At 37.4% G+C, this 25,980-nt stretch overlaps 1 protein-coding gene across 2 annotated transcripts in view; it reads left to right on the forward strand.

The window, feature by feature from the left end:
• Positions 1–23,149, forward strand: part of DSC1 (desmocollin 1) — a 38,664-nt gene extending 15,515 nt beyond the window's left edge. Inside the window, exons 9-17 of one of the 2 annotated variants that reach the window (XM_019987022.2) lie at positions 3,091–3,276; positions 5,323–5,585; positions 5,995–6,137; positions 13,827–14,042; positions 14,383–14,625; positions 16,232–16,353; positions 18,851–19,093; positions 19,837–19,882; positions 19,966–20,160. In XM_019987022.2, coding sequence (XP_019842581.2) covers positions 3,091–3,276; positions 5,323–5,585; positions 5,995–6,137; positions 13,827–14,042; positions 14,383–14,625; positions 16,232–16,353; positions 18,851–19,093; positions 19,837–19,872 — 1,452 coding nt within the window. In that variant the 3' untranslated portion in view covers positions 19,873–19,882; positions 19,966–20,160. Of the gene's footprint in view, positions 1–3,090; positions 3,277–5,322; positions 5,586–5,994; positions 6,138–13,826; positions 14,043–14,382; positions 14,626–16,231; positions 16,354–18,850; positions 19,094–19,836; positions 19,883–19,965 lie in introns of both variants that reach the window. The other variant, XM_019987021.2, reaches the window with a different exon arrangement.
• Positions 23,150–25,980: the final 2,831 nt, after the last annotated feature.

Here is a 25,980-nt window from a genome sequence, read left to right on the forward strand (position 1 = left end):
TATATTTCATAGGAGGAAATGAAAGTTCAGTTAGGTAACTTGCCCATGCGCTCGTACCAAGAGACCATATAAGAAGAAAATGTGGGATTCAAATCTATATCTATTATTAAAAAAAAAAAAAAGAATCTAGAGCTATTGTATTCCAAAGGCTATTAGGCTATCATCTTTCTATGAATTTATTTTACATCTCTAGAATGTTCTGATTTACTGCTTTTTTAATGTCCTTTTCTGTAACCATATTTCTTGAGGGGGTTAGGGGAGAGAAATTATGATTTCATTTCTCAAAGAGGGCAAATTTTTTTCCTTAAAGTGTTTGTGAATTAAAAGTTTAAAAAATACAATTTATAATTATCTTTAAATAACTGAAGGTTTAATATCTTGATAGAAAGCATTTATGTATTTCAAAAAGAGGAGTATTAGACTGTAAATATTGTAAGATCAGATCAGATCAGATCAGTCGCTCAGTCGTGTCCGACTGTTTGCGACCCCATGAATCGCAGCACACCAGGCCTCTCTGTCCATCACCAACTCCCGGAGTTCACTCAGACTCACGTCCATCAAGTCAGTGATGCCATCCAGCCATCTCATCCTCTGTCATCCCCTTCTCCTCCTGCCCCCAATCCCTCCCAGCATCAGAGTCTTTTCCAATGAGTCAACTCTTCGCATGAGGTGGCCAAAGTACTGGAGTTTCAGCTTTAGCATCATTCCTTCCAAAGAAATCCCAGGGCTGATCTCCTTCAGAATGGACTGGTTGGATCTCCTTGCAGTCCAAGGGACTCTCAAGAGTCTCCTCCAACACCAATGCAGTTCAAAAGCATCAATTCTTTGGCGCTCAGCCTTCTTCACAGTCCAAGTCTCACATCCATACATGACCACAGGAAAAACCATAGCCTTGACTAGCTGGACCTTTGTTGGCAAAGTAATGTCTCTGCTTTTGAATATGCTATCTAGGTTGGTCATAACTTTCCTTCCAAGGAGTAAGCGTCTTTTAATTTCATGGCTGCAGTCACCATCTGCAGTGATTTTGGAGCCCCCAAAAATAAAGTCTGACACTGTTTCCGCATCTATTCCCCATGAAGTGATGGGACCGGATGCCATGATCTTCATTTTCTGAATGTTGAGCTTTAAGCCAACTTTTTCACTCTCCACTTTCACTTTCATCAAGAGGCTTTTTAGTTCTTCTTCACTTTCTGCCATAAGGGTGGTGTCATCTGCATATCTGAGGTTATTGATATTTCTCCCAGCAATCTTGATTCCAGCTTGTGTTTCTTCCAGCCCAGCGTTTCTCATGATGTACTCTGCATATAAGTTAAATAAACAGGGTGACAATATACAGCCTTGACGAACTCCTTTTCCTATTTGGAACCAGTCTGTTGTTCCATGTCCAGTTCTAACTGTTGCTTCCTGACCTGCATACAGGTTTCTCAAGAGGCAGGTCAGGTGGTCTGGTATTCCCATCTCTTTCAGACTTGTCCACAGTTTATTGTGATCCACACAGTCAAAGGCTTTGGCATAGTCAATAAAGCAGAAACAGATGCTTTTCTGGAACTCTCTTGCTTTTTCCATGATCCAGCAGATATTGGCAATTTGATCTCTGGTTCCTCTGCCTTTTCTAAAACCGGCTTGAACATCAGGAAGTTCACGGTTCACATATTGCTGAAGCCTGGCTTGGAGAATTTTGAGCATTACTTTACTAGCATGTGAGATGAGTGCAATTGTGTGGTAGTTTGAGCATTTTTTGGCATTGTCTTTCTTTGGGATTGGAATGAAAACTGACCTTTTCCAGTCCTGTGGCCACTGCTGAGTTTTCCAAATGTGCTGGCATATTGAGTGCAGCACTTTCACAGCATCATCTTTCAGGATTGGGAATAGCTCAACTGGAATTCCATCACCTCCACTAGCTTTGTTGGTAGTGATGCTTTCTTTTTTTTTTCTTTTTTGGTAGTGATGCTTTCTAAGGCCCACTTGACTTCACATTCCGGGATGTCTGGCTCTAGGTCAGTGATCACACCATCATGATTATCTGGGTCGTGAAGATCTTTTTTGTACAGTTCTTCTGTGTATTCTTGCCATCTCTTCTTAATATCTTCTGCTTCTGTTAGGTCCATACCATTTCTGTCCTTTATGAAGCCCATCTTTGCATGAAATGTTCCTTTGGTATCTCTGATTTTCTTGAAGAGATCCTTAGTCTTTCCCATTCTGTTGTTTTCCTCTATTTCTTGGCATTGATCGCTGAAGAAGGCTTTCTTATCTCTTCTTGCTCTTCTTTGGAACTCTGCATTCAGATGTTTATATCTTTCCTTTTCTCCTTTGCTTTTCACTTCTCTTCTTTTCACAGCTATTTGTAAGTCCTCCCCAGACAGCCATTTTGCTTTTAAGGTTCAGACTAAAGCTAGATCTGAGGGTTTGAATTAGAAAAATCACCTCAGTCAGTCAATTCAGTCGCTCAGTTGTGTCCGACTCTTTGAGACCGCATGGCCTGCAGCACGCCAGCCTTCCCTGTCCATCACCAGCTCCCGGAGGTTGCTCAAACTCATGTCCATCGAGTCGGTGGTGTCATCCAACCATGTCATCCTCTGTCGTCCCCTTCTCCTCCTGCCTTTAATCTTTCCCAGAATCAGGGTCTTTTCAAATAAGTCAGCTCTTCGCATCAGGTGGCCAAAGTATTGGAGCTTCAGCTTCAGCATCAGTCCTTCCAATGAATATTCAGGACTGATTTCCTTTAGGATGGACTGGTTGGATCTCCTTGCAGTCCAAGGGACTCTCAAGCGTCTTCTCCAACACCACAGTTCAAAAGCATCAATTCTTTGGTGCTCAGTTTCTTTATAGTCCAACTCTCACATCCATACATGACCACTGGAAAACCATAGCTTTGACTAGACAGGCCTTCGTTGGTCAGGAAGTTGAAAAGGTAAGGCATGAAGAATGGCCAAGATTTGAAACAGCATTATGCGTTAAATGTGTACATCCTTCCCACTGCGTGTTTGCACATTTCCATATCACTTTGCTTTCTTTTTCTTTAATAACTTTGAGTAGAAAATTACATCATTAAAACTATGAATTTATAATAACAATGGGCAATTGTTTCAGTATACTGTAGAAGTAGAAGAAAACAGAATTGATGTTGAAATTTTACGAATGGCGGTGCATGACCATGATTTGCCAAACACGCCGCACTCGAGGGCTGTGTACCAGATCCTACAGGGAAATGAAAACGGAACCTTCAAAATTAGTACAGACCCAAATACAAATGAAGCGGTCTTGTGTGTTGTCAAGGTAAAAAATATTTATATATATATATATGTATATAGTAATTCTTATATGTATATAACTAGAGTTGTTGCAATGCAATGCTGAAATGATTTATATTGTTTCATACATGAGCTTTATTATTATTTTATCCTCCTTTTCTCTTAGACGAAAGAGGTGGTTGGTACAAAACTGACTGTTCTATACATGAGGAAAACCAAGGCAGAGAAATATTAAACTGATAGATATTAACCTTAGAAGGGGTCTTAGACACCCATTTATCTAATTCCTTATGAAGTATAAGACAGAGAGAAATGGAAAAATCAATATTGAAATTAACCTCTTGACTTTTCGATTCTCTTCACACTCACATTATAGTTTTACCACTCTACAATATATTTTGTAAGACAGACTATTTACTAAACATTTAGCATCTATTCCCATTAATTCTCCTATATTTGAGGTAACAAGTGTGTTGGGATTTTAAAAATCTAACTGCATTTGCTGGCTCAGAGAATATTCACTTTAACTCAACTTGGTTTCTTTCTGAGACCTTCTACCTGCAATGTTCACTAACTTCTTACAACTTTCCATATTAATTTCTTAGAGACAGTGTATTTTCTTAGAAGGGATATGCATAAATTTTGCCTTCCTCATGAAATTTTTAGAATATGTCCTTTAATTATAATATTACCTATTCTATCTTTTTTTCTCTATTTCTTTCTTTTTAAAATTTTTGGACCTTTTTTCTGGGTTTGGTTCTCTCTTTTTTTTTGTATTTTGGTAGATTTAGTCTCTAACTGTTAATTGTTTGTAGATTCTTTCTAGTTATTCACTTCAGGAACAAACAAACCCAAATATAATGTACTTTGAAAAGGTGCTGCTGATAATACAATTATGTCTTTTGATTTAGACGCTCACAGTAACCGCTCCATTATAGCCAAGTCTCATGTCCTAGTGGTCTTATTACGGAGCCCAACTTGGGTCCACTCACTCCTGCATGGTAAAGACAATCTACTGACGCTCAGTTGTGATAAAGTGCAGCTTTCTTGTAAAGGTTTCAATACAAGGAGAGTGGCTGACTTGTGCTTGAAAACCCCAGACTCCCCTATCGTGCGTGTGTGTTAGTTCCTCAGTCGTGTCCGACTCTTTGTGACCCCATGGACTGTAGCCCACCATGCTCCTCTGTTCATGGATTTCTCCAGGCAAGAATACTGGAGTAGGTTGCCATCCCCTTCTCCAGGGGATCTTCCCAACCCAGGGATCAAACCCAGGTCCGCATTGCAGGCAGAATTTTTACTTTCTGAGGCACCAGGGAAGCCCCTAAGGGTTTCAACAAGCCATTTACAAAGGCAAGGTGAGGAAGGAACATTCCAGGTATGTGGTCGGCTTGTGCACAGTGCTCTGATTGGCTGATGGTGAGGTAACAGGAGTTAACAGTATCAGTCTTTAGGTCGGGGGGGCTATGTTCTCATGGTCATCAAGGAGTTAACATCTTCCATTTGGTGAGTTGGGGGCGGGGTTTCACACCTTTAAAAGAACTCAGCAAGTGTGTGCCAGGTGTCATGCCATTATCTAGGTACTTCAGAAAGAGCTAAAGCAGAGGATATGGGGGACAAGGGCCTGCCCTAGGAAGGCCCCATAGGGTCCTGCTTGGTTACAGTCTATCTAATTATTTTATATACTTAGCTTAGAGGGACTTTTGCTGGTTTAGTTATCACTGTTACCCCATTTGATAAATAATAAAATAATGAGAAACTGTCCATTGAAATTCATTCGAATATTCTGTATTTTTATTCCTATTCAAACTTGTAAAAAAAATAATGGAGGCAGGAACTTCCCAAAGGAAAGCAAGAAGATAAATTGGTTGAATCTTAAAAATAAACAATTTTGCACTTGGTAGTGTTTCTTGCTTATAGGAAGCTGATTATTCATTGTTAATACATGAGCTGCAACTTCCGGTAACATTTTATACATAATGATTCTCCCTTTGGTGCTAAAACTTAGAATCATACTTTTGTCTTCTGTATATAGTGTTAAATATTGACTCATTCAAGTGTGTTTATTGAACAGCCACTGAACTATGAAGTCAATCGCCAAGTTGTTTTGCAAATTGGTGTACTTAACGAAGCACAATTCGCTAAGGCAGTAAACTCAAAAACTACTACGACTATGTGTACTACAATTGTCACTGTTAAAGTTAAAGACCATGATGAGGGCCCTGAGTGCCAGCCACCAGTAAAAGTCATTCAGAGTGAAGACTGCCTCCCTGCAGGCACAGAGCTCCTTGGATACAAAGCAGTGGACCCGGAAAGGGGCACTGGCGAGGGCTTAAGGTAAGATATTTTCAAAATTTTCTTCTTTTTAATTGTGATGTTCATCCTCACGCTCAGTCGCTCAGTAGTGTCCGACTCTTTATGACCCCATGGACTGTGAAGAGTCTGACTCTTTGTGACCCCACGGACAGTAGCCCACTAGGCTCCTTTGTCCATGGAATTTCTCAGACAAGAATACTGGATAAGGGTGCCATTTCCTCCTCCAGGGGATCTTCCCACCCAGGGACGAAACTCACATCTCCTGCACTGGCAGGCAGATTCTTTACCACTGAGTCACCTGGGAAGCTCCAGTTGTGGTTGATGATTGATTTCGGATTTGGGAACATTCTATGTGTTTTTCAGAATGACAGATTTTGAGCTTATGTCCACTCTTTGGTTTGAACTTTTACATTTGATTTCTGAAAACTAGGTATAAGAAGATACAAGATGAAGATAACTGGTTTGAAATTAATGAATACACTGGTGACTTGAAAACTGTAAAAGTGCTAGATAGAGAATCAACATTTGTAAAAAACAACCAATACAATGTTTCTGTGATTGCGTTCGATGCAGGTGAGTGCAAGTTTCTAGAAATAAAATATAAATATAGGACATATTTTTAAGGAAATCTTGGAGTTAAATTTGTTTGTTTCCACATCAAAATTTAATACAAACAATAATTGTTTAATTGCAAACAATGGTTGCATCATGATTGCTTAATTTCTTGGCAACCACCCAGTTGAGGTTTCAGTGTATCACTAATTCAAAACTTGGAGGTTTCAGTTTCAAGGTTCATATTATTTGATGTCTGCCATGGACCTAGTGGCATCATCAAGGATCTCTATTGTTTTCAGGATTTTTAGGTTTAGATTATTCTAATTTTATTAGATTATTATCTAATTTTATTCTAATTTTTTTACATTATTCTGAACTTGCTGAAGGGATTCAACTCCCTAACACAGATGGGTTCAGATAGGTTTGTTCTGAGTCTTTCTTACTAGGAAATAAAACATTTATCCTATTTCCTAAATAAATGTCCAAACAATGGTTTTTGGAGTCTTTTTTACTGAGATTCGCAATCATTCTCCAAGTTTAATTCTAGAACCTATTTTGTGAAGAAATGTCCTAAAATAGTGATCTCAAAACCCTTTTGAACATACTCTCCAAGCAGTAAATCATTTTTTAATATGAACCTTTGCAGTGTAAGCTCTGTTAGTTGGTTTCTCTTTTTGCAATGCAAGTGCTTGACTTAAGCTTTGATTGCCATCTCAAATAAACACATTCTGAGCCACTGAGCTAGATCCAGAACCATGTCAACCCCCTATCCCATCTCCCCAGGCTCCTTTGTTTTGGAGATCTTGGTTGATTTCAATAACTCACTATTTGAGCTGCTTGTTTTTCTCTTCCTGCGCTTTAAATTCTTGCTGTTGTGTTTTAAATTCATCAATAAAGAGTGAGCCTGTGAAACTCAAGGCCCTAGCCTCCACCTCAACTAATATGCTAATATCATAACATACTATGTATACATTATAAAAATAGACCTTAAGAGAAGATTATAAAAAACATAAGTAAAAGTTACAATATGGCATTTCATCTGATCAATTATATACTCACTCATTTGGGGTAAATTTCCATAAATGATAAAGATGAGTGAACTTGGGTTTTTATGATAGAGCCTATGTTTTGGACTATCTGTTTAATCCAACATGGTTGTCATGGTCTATACCTGGGTTGGAAAAGAATTTCCAGACATGAGGTAGAATGAGAGATGAATAAAGTTTATTAGAGTGGGAGAGGCTGTTGGAACAGCAGGCCGGCTCAAGGGAGAACCAACTCTTTTCTTGGGCTAGTAGCTGATTTTTATGGCCTCAAGACAGAGGAAATTCTACTGAAAATGGTGGCATTAGGTGATTGGTTAGGATGCTATAGGGTGGGTATTTTACCTAATATGGGGTCAAGGAACTGGCTGGTTTCGATCTAGAGGCCCATGGCAACAGTTGCTATGGGGCTTGGTCAATTTCAGAGACTTTTGTCCTGTGACGTTGGTGCAGGGTTCCACTCACCTGTGGTCTTGGTATAGAGCTCTACAATGATATGGTTAGCGTATTTTTATACATTGGATGTTCAAAACAAACAAGCTGGTATAACAATGCTGTGGTCTTTTTCTTTTTTTGGGGGCTTTTTCTACAGAATCATTGAATTTCTTTAGCAGGAATGGGCAAGTGAATAAACATGTCAAATCCCATGGAAATAAACAAAAGCTGAAATGGTCCAAAGTCATGAAATGACTTGTTCATTTTATGAAAAATTACTTTTCATTTTACCTTTTAATAGTTTGATAATAAGATAAAGACAAATATTTTCTCACATATTATACTTCTACTCTTTTCTATAGCTTTACAATAAAAGCCACATCTACTTAAAAAAAAAGATTCTCTGTTGAGAGACAAAGGTTAAACTAGTAAAGATGCTGCTGCTTATGATGTATGTGGCAAGCCAGTCCATTCACATTTGTCCCATTTGGGTTTTTTCCTTACTTTCTCTCTCAGCCTTGGTGTATTCTTGTTGCCTGGGAATGGGGACGGTCTGTCGCATGTCATAATCAGTGAGAAAACCAAGCAGTCTGAAAACAAAGTATGCCCACGAGTGGAAAATATTTCAATTTCAAAGTCTGAAAGAAAACCACAGTTTGAATATTGTTGCCTAATCATGTGCATATCATATTCCTTTAATCTTTTAAAAAAAAATTTATTCACTTATTATTTATTGTCAGCTGTGTTGGGTCTTCATTGCTACATGGGCTCTTTTCTAGTTGCATTGAGTAGGGGCTACTCTCTAATGGCCATGTGAGGGCTTCTCATGGCGGGGGCTTCTCTTGTTGCAGAGCATGGGCTTTAGAGTTTACAGGCTTCAGTAGCTGTGGTTCTGGGGGCTCTAGAGCGCTGGTTCAATAGTTGTGGTGTGCAGGGTTAACTGCATGTGGAATATTCCCCAACCAGAGATCGAACCTGTGTCCCCTGCACTGACGGGCAGATTCTTAACCACTGGACCACTAGAGAAGTCCTTCCTCTCCTCTTGACAGCTCTCACAGAATCTTTTATTATAAATCTTTCAGTATAAGTAGGAAAAGAAAATATCCTACTAAATAGTGGGGGAAACATGAACTGAGAAATACAGTTAAAACTGCTACTACTTTATAATCATGGTGATTTGCTGGTTATAAAAAAGCAAAGGTGAAATCTGATTGGATCAGGAACACAATTATGACGTGAAACAAGGATTTATATTTACTCACTTATTACACCAGTGTTGATTGTCTTTTAAATCCTAAGTTCTAAGCCATGAAAACTAGGATTCATAAGACAAAATCGAATTTTTCACATAGTATCAATTGAAGGATGATTATATTCTTATAAAGATTCTCTGGTATAAAAACTTTCCCCATCAAAGAATGCGTGAATATCATAAGAAGTGGAAAGCAGTTAAAGTGTTACCAAACTGAAAGGGTAAAGGGAGGTGATTTCACAGAAATGCAAAAGCTTGTTGATAAAAAAGGAAATACTCTTTGGGGAGAAGGAAAATATGGAAAACAGAGATATAAGATGCTAACTTTGTCTTTTGGTGGTAGAAGAATGTCTGTAAGGATAGTGATCACAGTACAAAGAAATGAAATGTCATATCTATGTCTCAAGCTCATGGATAACCTGGCCGTGCTCAAGAAGGAAAGATAGGGTGTAAGAAATGTTAATGGAAGATTATATGGTGAAGGATTTTGTTTATTTAAACTTGAATCCATTTTAATATATGCTTCCAAGGGTCAAATATATAAGTAATTACTTATATTTCTACATGAACATTTCATTTTGATGCTCATATATAGTTCATGATGGTCATCTAGGTGTCCAATTAATTTCCTTGTATTTTTTGTGTCAGTTCTTTTTTGTCAACCAGGTTGCTTCCCTGCTTTCGCTCTAAAAGCACTGTTTTGTATCCTCTCCACCTACAATAAGGCTGCCCCTTCTGTTTGAAATTCAGGTCCCTCTGCTTCTTCAAATGGATGGCAGTGATGACTGTTGTGATAACTCTCACTAATCTTTGTTTAGTTCCTCTCTGAATACCTTTTTAACCCTCCTTCCCTGGGAATAATACTGTAATTATCACAGTATAAGTATATATACTTATATATAATTAAGTATAAGACATATAGATGATGTGTCTTCTCTATAAAATGGAGCTCTCATTGTTTCTCATGTACAGTCTTTCCCTCTAGCTAGGCTGACTATGAACTCATGTTCATATAAAGACCTTTATCTTTGCTAAATATCTTTTTACAAAGCATCTAGCAGAGATCTTGGCATGTTTGCTTCATGTAGGTACTGGTATTTGCCATTCCTCTGCTGTTCTGTGAGTCTCCAGGTTCCAGGTTGTGAATTTTACTGCTTAGTCCTTTGCAAATTCAGGTGCATAACAGGCACTTGGAACTTAGTTTTAATGTAGAAACTTGAGTTCAAAAGTTTACAAATGCTTTGATATACTTGAGTGTAAAAAGAATTTTCTTAAAATGAATATTTCAGGGTTGTCATGTGGAAGAGGTAAACTTTTTGCATGTATAGTCCAAAAAAAGAAAAAATGAGAAATAATTAGGAAATGTATTACAGCTTGGTAAGAAAGAATCTGAAAACTTTCCAATCGTTAAAGAGTTCTGTATATGGAGTGGGCTAATTTATAACCCAGTGAACTTTCTGTTCCTGGAAACATTTAAATAACAATGGGGAACTCGTGCTTTTCAGAGTTCTTATTGTTGTAAATTTAGATTTTAGTTAACCTAAAATGTACTTTCTAGGAGATCATGACATTCCTTACTCACTGATTCTTGGCATTTGCTTAGGTGTTTAACTTAAAATAAGGTTTGTTCTTATTTAGTTCCTTAGTTGTGTCTGACTCTTTTGCGACCTCACAGACTGTTGCCCGCCAGACTCCTCTGTCCATGGGATTTCCCAAGAAAGAACTGAAATGGGTTGCCATTTCCTTCTCCAGGGGATCTTCCTGACCCAGGGATTGAACTAGTGTCTCCTGCACTGTAGGCAGATTCTTTACCACTGAGCCACCTGGAAAGCCCAAAATAAGGTTTAGAAGCAGGCAAATATACATACTTAATTACTTTTTCATAGTCTTCAACTATTATCAGGAATTACTTTTTTTGGCTCTGTTTCCCAGAAGGAAAAAATTTGCAATCAGGCTTTCGTAGTTTTAGAAGACATCTAGGACTTAGTTTTGGAGAAGGCGATGGCACCCCACTCCAGTACTCTTGCCTGGAAAATACCATGGGTGAAGGAGCCTGGTGGGCTGCAGTCCATGGGGTCGCGAAGAGTCGGACACGACTGAGCAACTTCACTTCCCCTTTTCACTTTCATGCATTGGAGAAGGAAATGGCAACCCACTCCAGTGTTCTTGCCTGGAGAATCCCAGGGACGGGGGAGCCTGGTGGGCTGCCGTCTATGGGGTCACACAGAGTCGTACACGATTGAAGTGACTTAGCAGCAGCAGCAGCAGGACTTAGTTTTCAGCTGTGGCTTTGCCTACTATCTGTTTTAACAGTTTCGAGTTTTCCTTTTTTAACAACATGCTTAAAACAGAGATTGTGATGGAAAATAATCATTTATGTGATAAATGTTTGTTGGATATGGAATTAAATGAGTCTTTATTTGCTTCTGGATGGCTGCCCTATTTCTTTATTTCACTTTTTAAAGTGTGATTTCTATTATACCTTAAAGAGAAATAGCTTTCTTCTTATATTTTAATAGTTAAAATCCTAACACCCATGTTGATTCACACTAGTACCTGTAACTATTTTTTACATTAAAAAAGCTTATTTTTCCCACTTCTCACTTCTTTTTCAGGTGTTGAAGTTGTCATTTGTACTCAAATTTATTTACAAATTTATGGCAATCTCAAAATGTTTATATGCTATTGTGAAAGTGAAATCTTTCGGTCCTGTCCGACTTTTTGTGACCCCATGAACTGTGGCCTACCAGGCTCTTCTGTCCATGGGATTTTCCAGGCAAGGGTACTGGAGTGGTTGCCATTTCCCTCTCCAGGGGCTCTTCCCAATTCAGGGATCAAACCCAAGTCCCCCGCATTGCAGGCAGACGCTTTACTGTCTGAATCACCAGGGAGATATCTATGCTATTGTAGATTTTTTTTAAACAAAAAAGTTGTTATTTCTCTTTAATTTCTAGATGCTGTTAAATTTGTTTAGATTGAATAGTTTTTAAATAGGTATATACTGCTGTTACCTTGTAAGTAACTAATTTAAAAGTCACTTTGAATAAATTCTTATTCAACAGAAAAAAAATTCACTGAAATACGCTACTTGATATGGCTTAATTGTTATTTTAATCTAAAAAGAAAGAACATTAAATTTGCACATGATTTATGGTAGTCTGTATGATAAATTCAATGTTTATGCATCAAAATTTAGACCATCATTCAAAGCAATAAAAGTGAGGAATTTCATCAGTTATTTTTCTGTTTATTTCAATTTTGAAATCTTACTATTTAGAGTAGTTTGTAATTTTATCACAAGCTTTAAAATTTGAACATGTTCTCTAAACTTCATTATCTTTTAAACATGCATAATGGGTATTATGCTAATTTAAGATATTTATTTAGATTTATGTGTTGAAGCATTAGGCCATTAATAGTGGAGTTCTGGAGGTAAGAGTTCTTATTCTCAAAAGCATATTAATTAGATTAGGGTGGGGGTACAACTTTTTTACAGTTTGTTCAATTGATTTTTTTAAATATAAAAATTAATGCTATGACAAACGTAGGCAGTAAAAAACAGAGACATCACTTTGCTGACAAAGGTCCGAATATTCAAAGCTGTGGTTTTTCCAGTAGTCGTGTAAGGATGTGAGAGTTGAACCATAAAGAAGGCTAAGCACCAAAGAACTAATACCTTCAAATAATGGACAGCAAGGAGATCAAACCAGTTAATTCTAAAGCAAATCAACCCCAAATATTCATTGGAAGGACTGATGCTGAAGCTGAGGTTCCCATAGTTTGGCCACCTGATGTGAAGAGCCGACTCATTAGAAAAGACCCTGATGCTGGGAAAGATCAAAGACAGTACGAGAAGAAGGTGGCAGAGGATGAGATGGTTGGATGGCACCACCAATTCAGTGGACATGAGTTTGAGCAAACTGGGAGACAGTGAAGGACAGGGAAGTCTGGGGCAGCGAAGTTCATGGGGTTGCAAAGAGTTCGAAACAATTTAGCAATTGAACTGCAAGTGTTCAGTGTGTTAATATTAAGTTAGCCAGGAAATACTGGGCAGATCACTGAACTGTCAAGATGAATACAAAGTAGCCCTTAGGATGAAAAGTTAAGTGCATGAGCTAAAGATGAACAAGGGTTTTGAGAAACTGAAGGAGAATATGCAAGCATTGTCCATAGAAGTCACTGGCAAGTTTCATGCAGAGGTGACATTTGAACGGATTCTTAAAGGATAATAAGGTTTTATCAGGCAAAGGGGAGGAGAAAAGTATTCCCAGCAGTGGCAAGAGCATGTGCCAAAGCTGCACACAGGATGGAGCACAGTTTCTGGGTTTGATGATCAGTTTTACAAAGTTTGGGCTTCCCTGGTGGCTCAGATGGTAAAGAATCTGCCTGCAATATGGGAGACCTGGGTTTGATCCCTGGGTTGGGTAGATCCCCTGGAGGAGGGCATGACAATCCACTCCAAGATTTTTGCCTCTCTCCATGAGAATCCTCATGGAGAGAGGAGCATGGTAGGCTACGGTCCATGGGGTCGCAAAGAGTCGGACACGACTGAGTGACTAAGCACACACATGACAAAGTTTGAACAATGAGTATATGAGGGAAAGGGTCAGGAGAGAAAGTTAGGAAGTGATTGTGACCTAATGTAAAGTGTTTATATTTTAAGCATGAATACACTTTCAAAGAAGGATGAAAGAAATCAATTATCTTCTAAATCGGTCATTCTGTAGTGACATGACTCATAATCTCATAACTTTTAATTTTAAAAACCACTTCACGATGTCATCTGATACAGCTACCAATCTCCAGGGAAGAGTAATGTCACTATTTTGTACTGGTAGCAGCGGTATTTGTGGTTTGGAAAGTGTGTGAAATTCAAGTTCAGACATCTAGTAGAAAGCAGATGTCCACTGTACATCATAGAGATTTTTGAAAATAAGTGTTCAAGTGGAGAAAAATCCTATTTTTTATTTTTCTTAGATGGCAGATCTTGCACTGGAACGTTAGTAGTTTTTTTGGAAGATAAAAATGACCACCCACCGCAGATAAAACAAGAAGAACTGACAATTTGCCGGCATGATAAGGATTATGTTGTCCTCGAACCTACAGATCAAGACGGACCTGACAATGGGCCACCTTTTCAATTCATTCTTGATAATTCTGCCAGCAAACTTTGGACAGTAGAGACAAGGGATGGTGTGTAATTATGCTAAACCTTCTAATCAATAGGACTTAGAATGTTTCGTGGCCTAGACTTCTACCTTAGTTACTTATACTAAATAAATCTTAATTTTAGTAAATTATTTTATTGATCCCAGATAAGGGATAATACATTGTTTCTTAAGACAATGAGTAATATGATTAGATTCTTATCCTGAATATCTTTAAGAAAACAGACAAATCCATTTTAGTAAAATATTTGAATAACATAGTAAATATAGTAAAGATGAGCATAAAGCAATATCAATTACTTTTCCTGTCTTTTCAAGAAATCAAAATCTCTCTCTCTCTTTTTTTTTTTTTTTTTTTTGCATAGGTAAAACTGCCATTCTTCGGGGGCGGCAAGATCTTGATTATGACTATTATACTGTTCCTATCCAAATAAAAGACAGACATGGCGCTTCTGCAACACACATATTACCAGTGAGAGTATGTGATTGTACAATTCCATCCGAATGTAGAATGCCTAGTAAACTTTCGAGAGAGGCAGCACTCGCAAATGTATTCCTTGGAAAATGGGCAATTCTTGCCATGGTGTTGGGTTCTGTATTGTTATTATGTAAGTATAATTAGATAAAATGTGTTATCTGATATTTTAATATTAGAAATGTTATCTAATATTTTAAAAAATATATGACAATTCTTTACATTAGTGACATTGACAGCCTTTGAGAAGTGTGTCCTTTTAAAAATCTTGTGCAAACTCAATGGCTTGGAGTTGTGAGTCACAGAAGAAAAGGAGTTTTCAGAACTATGGCCACAGTTCTTCCAATAATTAGCTGTGAGACACTGGATAAATCATTTCCTCTTCTCTAAGCTCTTTTTTTTTTAATGGTTCAATGAAGTGGTTGGGTAAAATTAATGTTAAGTTTCCCTCCCATACAAAGTATGATTATCTTCCAACCAGCCACATTCATGGAGTGGATGCACAAAAAGAGTTAGTGAAAAGAGTAGTTTAAAAATTTACTTAGATGTTTGTACTCAATGATATTAATGAATATTAATGACATCATTTAGCATACATCTTAATTAGACTCCAGAGTGTGAGAGAATGGAGAAGGCAATGGCACCCCACTCCGGTACTCTTGCCTGGAAAATCCCATGGATGGAGGAGCCTGGTGGGCTGCAGTCCATGGGGTCGCGAAGAGTCGGAGACGACTGAACGACTTCACTTTCATTTTTCACTTTCATGCATTGGAGAAGGAAATGGCAACCCACTCCAGTGTTCTTGCTTGGAGAATCCCAGGGACAGGGGAGCCCAGTGGGCTGCGGTCTATGGGGTCCCACAGAGTCGAACACGACTGAAGTGACGCAGCAGCAGCAGCAGCAGCAGTGTGAGGGAAATGGCCATTTGATGAGTCGCTGAGGAAACGCAGTGGAAGATTTTGCATTCTGCAAACTGGTTTTTGGAGAGGCAAAAGTGATGGAAATCTTTGCTCAGGCTTCTCCCCTCCCTTCCTCTCCCCCTTTTCCCTCCTTTGCTTCTTTTCCCTTCCCTCCTTCCTTCTTTTTAAAAAATCTGTTTGACTACACGCAGTCTATTTGCATTTATGGACTTTTCCCATAGCCTTTGCTGTGTCTGTGTTCAGTGATTTGTGTTTCAGGTTCAACTGGATATTCCTCTTAGCACTTGATGGACGCTTTCAAAACCAAGCACTGGTTTTATGTAATGGCTTTTCCTGTTTGATTTATGTCTAATGTTCTTTGTTTTGTGATTCTAAGATCTTTGAGTTGTTCCGTATGGACTTTAATGCCAATAATACTAGCTTAAAGTCCAATCAAATGAAGTTACTATTTCAGTGTGGAGATAAGAAGGAAAATGTTGAATTCTGAACCTGGGAAGAGAGCTGTTCACAAACTATGTTCACTTCCTCTTTCTTTCTATTGATTTGTTTCTTATTTAGCCTAATAACATAACCTCAGAGGTAGTCTATATATATTTGTTAATAATCTCTTTTAAATTTTATGACCCAAAGAAATCTCAATTTATGGAGATTTTTTTAAGTTTTTTTTTTTTAAAGTTCTGTGAAGAAACTTAAAAAAAAATCTGATTCAAATGATATACTATATAATTCAAATGATTATAATCATTTACTATAAATCACATGATCTACAGTACCAGAATGAAAAAATGTGATTTTACTTATATATTTTTTATTTTTTAGGTATTTTGTTCACATGTTTCTGTGTTACTGTTAAGAAAACAGTAAAGAAGTGTTTTCCAGAAGATGTAGCCCAGCAAAATTTAATTGTATCAAATACTGAAGGACCTGGAGAAGAAGTGATGGTAAATCAGATTTCACCTTTTTTGGTATGGTAGTTTAATGAGGCTGTGCTGTGCTTAGTCACTCAGTCAAGTCCAAATGTTTGCAACCCCATGGACTATAGCCCCACAGGATCCTCTGTCCGTGGGATTCTCCAGGCAAGAATACTGGAGTGGGTTGCCATTCTCTTCTCCATCAAACCCAGGTCTCCTGCATTACAGGCAGATTCTTTACCATCTGAGCCATCAGGGAAGCCCAAGTTCAATGATAACAGTTGATTATTACATAAAATAGTAATAATGATAACCTGTGTGCAACCTAAGTCGCTTCACATATCCAACTTTGTGCGGCCCTGTGGACTGCAGCCTGCCAGGCTCCTCTGTCCATGAGATTCTCTAGGCGAAAATACTAAAGTGGGTTCCCTGTCCTCCTCCAGGGGATTTTCTTGATCCAGGGATCAAACCTGAGTCTCTTAAACCTGCCTGCCTCGGAAATGGGTCCTTTAGCACTAGTGCTACCTGGGAAGCCCAAATAATGATAACAGCTAATGCTCCTGAGAAATCTGTATGCAGGTCAAGAAGCAACAGACATGGGATAACAGACTGGTTCCAAATTGGGAAAGGAGAACAAAAAGGCTGTATATTGCCATCCTGCTTATTTAACTTATATACAGAGTACATCATGAGAAACGCTGGGCTGGATGAAGCACAAGCTGAAATCAAGATTGCCAGGAAAAATATCGATAACCTCAGATACGCAGATGACATTACCCTTACAGCGGAAAGCGAAGAGGAACTAAAGAGTCTCTTGATAAAAATGAAAGAGAGAGTGAAAAGCTGGCTTAAAACTCAACATTCAAAAAACTAAGATCATGGCATCTGGTCCCATCACTCCATGGCAAATAGATGGAGAGACAATGGAAACAGTGATAGACTTTATTTTCTTGGGCTCCAAAATCACTGCAGATGGTGACTGCAGCCATGAAATTAAAAGATGCTTGCTCCTTGGAAATAAAGCTATTACAAACCTAGACAGCATATTAAAAAGCAGAGACATTACTTTACTGACCAAAGTCTGTATAGTCAAAGCTATGGCTTTTCTAGCCATGTATGGATGTGAGAGTTGGACTATAAAGAAGACTGAGCGCTAAAGAATTGATGCCTTTGAACTGTGGTGTTGAAGAAGACTCTTGAGAGTCCCATGGACTGAAAGGAGATCAAAGCAGTCAATCCTAAAGGAAATCAACCCCGAGTATTCATTGGAAGGACTGATGCTGAAGCTGAAGCTCCAATATTTTGGCCACCTGATGTGAAGAGCTGACTCATTGGAAAAGACCCTGATGCTGGGAAAAATGGAAGGCAGGAGGAGAAGGGGATGGATGGTTGAATGGCATCACCAACTTGGTGGACATGAGTTTGAGCAAGCTCCAGGAGTTGGTGATGGACAGGAAAGCCTGGGGTGCTGCAATCCATGTGGTAACGAGTCGGACACGACTGAGTGACTGAAATGAACTGAATATTTTTGAGCACTTACTATGCCAAACAGGGGCTTCCCTGGTAGCTCTGCTGGTAAAGAATCCACCTGCAATGTGGGAGACCTGGGTTTGATCCCTGGGTTGGGAAGATCCCTTGGAGGAGGGCATGGCAACACTATAACAAAGCATGACAAACTGAATGTAACTGAATTGAAATTTATTGTCTCACAGTTCAGAAGGCTAGACATTAGAGATTAGGTGTTGACAGAATCCTACTCCCTCTGAAGGTGCTAGGATTCTATTACAATTCTCCCTCCCAGCTTTTGGTAATTCTTCGGCTTATGACATCATTGACTGAGTCTTCATATGGCTTTGTGTATGTGTGTCTGTGTCCAACTTTCCCCTTTTGGATTAGAGACCCATCTTACTTGATTAGGACCTTGTCTTAATTTAACTAATTGCATCTAAAAATGACTCTATCTTCAAATAAGATCATATTCTGAGACACTTGAGGGTTAGGACTTTAACAGTTGAATTGGGGTGGAGGATGTGATTTAACCTATAACACCTATGATATGAGTATTATTATTATCTTGATTTTACATATGGGGAATTAGAGAGGTACAGCAGGTAAGTGATTTGCCCATGTGAAAGTGAAAGTTGCTCAATCATGTCCGACTCTTTGCAACCCCATGAACTATGCAGTCCATGGGATTCTCCAGGCCAGAATACTGGAGTGGGTTGCCTTTCCCTTCTCCAGGGGATCTTCCCAACCCAGGGATGGAACCCAGGTCTCCCACATTGCAGGCGGATTCTTTACCAGCTGAGCCACAAGGGAAGCCCAAGAATACTGAAGTGGGTAGCCTATCCCTTCTTCAGGGGATCTTCCTGACCCAGGAATCGAACTGAGGTCTCCTGTATTGTAGGCAGATTCTTAACCAACTGAGCTATCAGGGAAGCCCTCAGATTTACCCCTATGAGATTTGCCCATGGTGGGAAATAAATGAAAGAAAACTGTTAGTTACAATTTGATTTATTTATTTTAGGATGCAAATATTAGACTCCCCACACAGACATCCAACGTTTGTGACACAAGCATATCTGTTGGCACACTTGGTGGCCAGGGAGTCAAAACACAGCAAAGTTTTGAGATGGTCAAAGGCGGCTACACTTTGGATGCCAACAAAGGAGGTGGACATCAGACCCTGGAATCTGTTAAGGGAGTGACGGACACTGGCAGATACACGTACAGTGACTGGCACAACTTCACCCAACCTCGGCTTGGCGAAGTAAGTGCCGCTGTCTTCATGTTCATTTTACATGAAAGTTAAACTCTGTTTATAAATCAGGATTTCCCCAAAGTTTCAGTCCTTATACATCTGGAGCTCATCACCTTTTTCATGTTGAATTATCATAGATATATGAATATTAGATCCAAACCCAAAGAGGAAAATAACCGCGTAAAGTTCAATTTTTAAAATAAGGTTTCCAAAACTTGACCTAGGAGTGGCATATGTAGGCATTTCTCTACTTTTGTAAGTATAAAAAGACTCAGCAGCAGCAGCAGCATAGCTTCTTTCCTAAAAATTGCCAGGAAAATCACCTAGAGTGAAATGTTACAGGGTACTACGTGGATCACAAATTATAAATATTCTTAAGATTATGAAATCTTAATGATCGCCATCAACCAGACAGATCATTAAGCTTTTATTTTGGGTTTTAGTTCCCCGTTTTATGTTCAGATCAGGCAATGTACATTAATATTAGCCAGTTAAATATATTACTATAAGTATGTAATAATGTATAAACATAAGGGTCATAGCTTATATTTGTTTCCCCTAAATATGTAAAAAAGTTGTAGACACATTTCAATGATACAAGTTTCATGTTTAAATGGGAAATCGTAAGCTAGTTGTGTGATGCATGTGGAGCTTCAGTTTTTATCAATGTGTTCAGTAGGAGCATTTATATATCTGCTATATTTTAAGAATGAATATAATACAGACCAATCATGTGCATTTTTTATATGTAGGAATCCATTAGAGGACACACTCTGGTTAAAAATTAAACAGTAAAAGGTAAATCAAAGCCATTATTTTTAAGCTAATACATTTAGGTGTTTTTTAAAAAAAATAATAAAATGTGCTCTTTCTCGACACAGAAGGTGTATCTGTGCGGACAAGACGAGGAACACAAGCTCTGCGAAGACTACGTTCGCTCCTATAGCTATGAAGGCAAAGGGTCTGTGGCCGGCTCAGTGGGCTGCTGCAGCGATCGGCAGGAAGAAGAGGGGCTTGACTTCCTAGATCATCTGGAACCCAAATTTAGGACGCTAGCGAAAACATGTGTAAAGAAATAAAATGTGCCTTTTAATAGCGTAACATCTACCAGCGCATATGTAGGAGTTTATTGAATGTAAAACAATAGCAGCATCTGCTAAAGTATTTGTTTATGGAGGTAAACTTCCAGTTGTGTATAGATAAGGCTCCCTTAAATTCTCCTTGTCTGAGATAACTTTAGTCTTCTCTAGACATCAGTGCTTCCTTTGTTAATTTCCTTTTCTATGCACGTACATTTTCTTGCCCTTTCCAGGACGGCACCGTGTGCTTTCTCACACCTTCTGTTTGAAAACTTACGTTACTTGGTATGCTCTGGAAGAGTATGTGAGGGAGTTAGGGATTGTGGAGATTAAAGAAAAACACATTGTTATTTTAAATGAAAATGAAATATTTTCTTCAGAATCTTGGGGACAATTATGCTTTTAGAAGTATTGTCTTTGGTGCTACAGAATTGCTTCCTTTACCTGAATGGCTTTGTGCTGAAGAATTTCTTATGCATTCTCTGATGCAATCTTTGATTTGGTGAATAAGAGCTCATCTTTCATTGTGTTTTCACCCTGTGGAGGTGCTCCCAGCTTGATCCTGGGATCTCTGTTGATGTGGATGTGTTATCAGGTTCCTACAGGTTCTAGAATTGTTGGAAAGATGTGGACCAGAAGAGGCTCACAGAAATTTGAGTCATTGAGATTTAAAAAAAAAAAGCATTTCCATGAAAGAATTGCAGCCTTAATGCCCATGGGTTGACTGAAACATGCAAATCTGTTTTGTTGGCCCATCATGATGTATTATTACTTTTTAAAAATGTAAATACCTTGGCAAGGACATGTTCTCTCTAGTTTGACACCATCCCACCATCCTCAAGCATTTGAGTAACTAGACCAGTAGGCATTAGGCTTACAACCCTGATCGCCCTTTGAATGTGCTAAACACTGAATGACTATCCATACTGGAATGGATACTCAGGCTACATTGGTAATCACTTTCAGAAAATGTTAAATAAGAAAAAGTGTCTGGCATATATATGTTAAAAAACTGAAATGTGTTATTAACTCAATTCTTACCAAACATTTGTTGAGTGATGCTGGATAAAAGAATGAAAACATGAGTTAATGAGCTATTTTGAATACATAGCATTTTAATAAGATATTCTATTTTATTACTTTAGAAAAAACCCATATATTTAAATAATATTTTAATATTTTTTGTGCCAAATGCTATAGATTCATAAAACATTTGCAGTATATATCACAAGGACATTTTCATTCAGACAAAAAAACTTTTTTTCATCTTTTAGCTACTTAACCTAAAAAAAAAATGAGTGACTAATTTTCTTAAATTTTGTGAATTATTTTCCTTCTTAGTCACAGGATCTAAATAAAGATTTTTCTTGAAATGAAATTGAATAGTAGAGCAGAATAAATAAGTAGCTTTAGTAAATACAGTTTTTATTTTAAAAGGTGCCCTCTATGTATTATTTTTATGGGCATTGTCAGTAAAATAATTTTGGAGAGTAATGCAGCTTCTGAATATCTGTTATCTGATGTACATGTTATTCTGACAATGATGCTAGTTTTGAAATTTTATAATATTAAAATTTTGGAAATATATCATAATAATGTTCTAAGTTATATTTTTGAACATAGGTGCAGAATGTTTGCTGAGCAATTAAAAATAATTAGTTGAACATTAGCCTACATGTTTATGTCTTCGTATTTCTTAAATTTAAATGTGAAAAAGAAAATTTGTATCTGAACATAAGGTACAAATAAAGGCCAAAGGCTGATTTCTCAAATCAACAAGAGAAGATACTTTAAAACTATGACCAGAATTATTAGAAAGTGTAGGAAATGAATTTGTATTAAGGAATTTGACTATTTTAAGATGTTTCAAAATATCATTAAATTGTATCTCATAGAAGAACTATGATGTCTTTTGATTTATTTAGGAATTTCAAAGTTATTCTCTAGTTACACTCAAAATCAAATGTTAATTGTATGATTAATGAAATTTATGGAACTCTGCTAGACTGTTATGAATTTAGTTAATAAAATATTGTATATTATGAGTTATTTCATGAATGTTAATTTTCACTTAATTGTTGGTAAGTTAATCATTCTGAATTGTTTTCAATAATGAAATCTATAGTTATGGAAAACATACAATTAAAACTTTCTTATCTTATCAAGATCTCAAACTATTTTATGTGAAAAACTTGATGGAAACTCCAAAATAGAAGAAAATTGGCATAATTGTTATAAATGAACTTTTGTTAAATACTTCCTTAACTTTATTGAGCTTTTAATTCCTCCTAGGTTTTTTAAAAATACTTTGTAAAACTTGATATCTATGCATGTGTTTACTTTTAGAGAATGGAATACGCTGTTATTTGGAAAATATTCACAATAGTTGTTCTAGAGTTGAGGACTTTCATTATCATAGAAAGGAAAAGCTAACTTTTTTGTTGTGTGTTAGTTATACAAGTCCTGTACTACTTGAAATTCCTCAATTAGATTAATGAAACAAACTGTATATTGCTGCGTATTTTTGGTCTCTTTTATCTGCTTTTCTAATAAATCTGAAGGAACATTTTTCATTTGGCCAGACATTTCATTTGTCTTACTACAAGGTTAGATAAAAGAAAAGAGGACTATTTATAGCAGCAGAAAGCATTACTAAGAATGGATAGACCTTTGCATACGTCATAGGGCCTAGTAAATTTGAGCAAGCATAGTTTTAAAAAAATTCTTTGAAAGGATAGTGTTGCATGAGAAGTAAAAACCACAGTTGATCTCAAATCCTTGCTACTACAAATGAAATGATAACCACTTTATAATATATAAGTAGAATAATTGTTTAAGAAATGTTATCTGCCAAGTATATTTATAATATGCATTTCATTCAGGTAGATCAAATTATTTTAAAATCTTTACTTCTTAAAGTAAGTGTTTTGAACAATAGGAATAAAATGTACTCTATAAAGTCAATCTGTAAAGAAGATGATTATTTACTAATGTTAGAGGAAAAACAATTAAAAAATAAGTGTGACTGTCTTCTGTATTTGGCCTGAGAATACATGAGATTTCGAAATGTTTAAAGTTTAATTGTCAGAGTACAACAGTGAATACCTATAATCATGGAGTGTTTTTATTTGTTCATATTTAGGGACCGTTAAATGCTAAAACATGGAATTATTATTAAAAAGAAACTTCAATGCTTCCTTTGAGAAACCTGAGTTTTTACCTAGAATTCATACCAAAAATTCAAATAGAATTATTTTCTGCCAGGTATAGTTCAGGAAAAACTAAAAGGAACCCTCTGATCCAATGTGGAAATGAAAGAATTTTCTTGTTTTGATTTTGTCTTTCTTAAAATATATAGAAAACTTAGAAATTAAGAATGAATGACATTTATATAATTCATTTACACAAAATTTAAAATCCAACTTCACAAAGACCTTTTGTCCATATTAGGCATTCCACAAGAGGGACAGATTATTGTTCTATACTCACCACATTTCTCACCTCTTGGAGATCCATAATGAAATTCTAAACCTACTTAAGGTAGGTTTAGCACACTTCTTGAAGTGTGCTTCCTGAACTGGCAGCATCAGCATCACCTGGAAATGTGCCAGAAATGCTAATTCTTGGGTTCTTCCTCAGATTCACTAAATAAAAGCTCTCAGGGGAGGCCCTCCAGGTGTTTGCAGTGTACAAATTCACCTCTGTACTGGGTCTTTGCTACTCAGTGCTGTTCACAGCACCTGAAGAAAGTGGATTCAGGCCCCACCCCAGACCTATTGAATCCTCTGTACGTGAAATTTTGACATGCACTGTGTAGATGACCCCTTGATTGGAACCTGAAAAAACTAATAGAAGAACAACATGATTAGCCAATTAAAGTGAGTGCCCAGAGAGTCTCAGACAGCAGGTCTATGGCTGCCAAAGGGTAGGGAAATTTGTCCAGGCTCACCTCGTGACTCCAATTCAAGACCAGCTGTCTTCTGTCCCCCCACACAGCAGAACCCTCCACCCAACTCTGTGTTATTCTGTACTTGGATAATTGACTCTCTGTGAATTTTGTACCTTATGGTGCCATATGTTGGAGAATATACAATGGTAGATTTTGACATTATTTCTGATCATGTCTAGGCAACAAATTTACCAAATTATGTTTAAAAATCAACTTGAATAACCTGGATAATTTAAGCAGTGCATGCAGTACCCTGAGATCATTTTAGCAAATAGGTGTCTTGACATATTCTTTTCTTACTAAGCCAGTTCATCACCACGTGCCTTTTTAACCTTTTATTTTTCTGGGTGTAGCTGACTTAGAGCATCATAGGTGTGGCTAGGAAGCTGTCAGAACCAGTTGTGTTTTACTGACTAAACATATTCTTTCATTATTATTTCTTTTAGTTTCAAACTGGAAAATCAAGCAGAAGAAAATGAAAACAAATTTTCAGAGTTACTTTCATTTTAACAATTTAATATTTATACATGATTAATTAATATTAAATTAATTATATAATGTTAAATATATAACAAATGGACTTCCCTGGTGGCTCAGAGGTAAGGAATCCATCTGGCAATGCAGGCGACATGTATTGGGAAGATCTTTTGGAGAAGGGACTGGCAACCCACTCCAGTATTAGTGCCTGGGATGTCCCATGGACCAAGCAGCCTGGAGGGATACAGTCCATTGGGCTGCAAAGAGCTGGATATGACTATCTACTGAACAACAACAAATATGACAAATACTTATTAAAAATTAAATGTTAAATTGGTATTGATGTTTTAATATTAAACCTATTTAAAGCTAAATATTAGGGACTTCCCTGGGGTCTAGTGGTTAAGACTTTGCTCCCCAGTGTGTGGGGTTTGACCCTTGAGCAGGGAGCTAAGATCCACATGCCTCACAGCCAAAGCACCAGAACCTAAACAACAGAAGTAACATCATAACAAATTCAATACAGACTTCAAAAATGGTCCACATCAAAAAAAATCTTAAAGAAAATAAAGTTAAATATTAAGGAGACATTTGACACTGACAAACATATATCCCTTGATAGTTTGTGAGAGTCGACTGGGGGACACTGCTGATTGTCTACCAACTATCCCGTAACCTAGCTATCTCTTACAGATGGAGCTTAATTTCATTTGAGATTGCTATAGGAGACCATTATGTCCCAATCCCTCTAACTAAATTCTGGTCTGTGAGAAGTAAGTGAATTGCTGTGTCTAAAATTTTTGAGTAGGTCTTTTAAAGGAGCTGATTCAGCTGGAAGATGTCTTTAGTTTTTGTGTTTGTTTCCCTTGGTTGCATTTCATGATTTCTGGAACACAGATGTGATACCTGGTGCTCAAGCAGCCATTTTATGATGCTGAAAATGGGAAACCATGAGCCACTTGTTGAGAGTGGTAGAGCACAAAGACAGAAGGAGCCTGGATCCCTAGTGGCTTTGTGGAGACTGGACTTCATGCCTCTAGACGTGTCCACTTGAGTGAATAAAGCTTTCTGCGTTTAAGCAAGGCAATTTTAGATTTTCTGTTAAAAGTAGCTAGTCTAATCTGATGTAGGGAGAATAGAGGTTGGATAGAAATAATTGTTTTACTTAAGTCATGATTCAATAAAACTAAAATTAATCTGCATTGGGAACTCATTTTCTTTAGGCTAAGATGTCAAAAATGGTTGATTTCGAAGATAGTTCAGTGTTCTCTGAAAAGTCCCGAGACAAAATAAAGTATTAATTATTTGTTGTTGTTTTGTTGCTTAATTGTGTTGGACTCTTTTGTGACTCCGTGAACTGTAGCTTGCCAGATTCCTCTATCAGTGAGGTT

This window comes from Bos indicus, chromosome 24 (genome assembly GCF_029378745.1).
Source record: "Bos indicus isolate NIAB-ARS_2022 breed Sahiwal x Tharparkar chromosome 24, NIAB-ARS_B.indTharparkar_mat_pri_1.0, whole genome shotgun sequence".
In the NCBI taxonomy this organism is placed as follows: Eukaryota; Metazoa; Chordata; class Mammalia; order Artiodactyla; family Bovidae; genus Bos; species Bos indicus.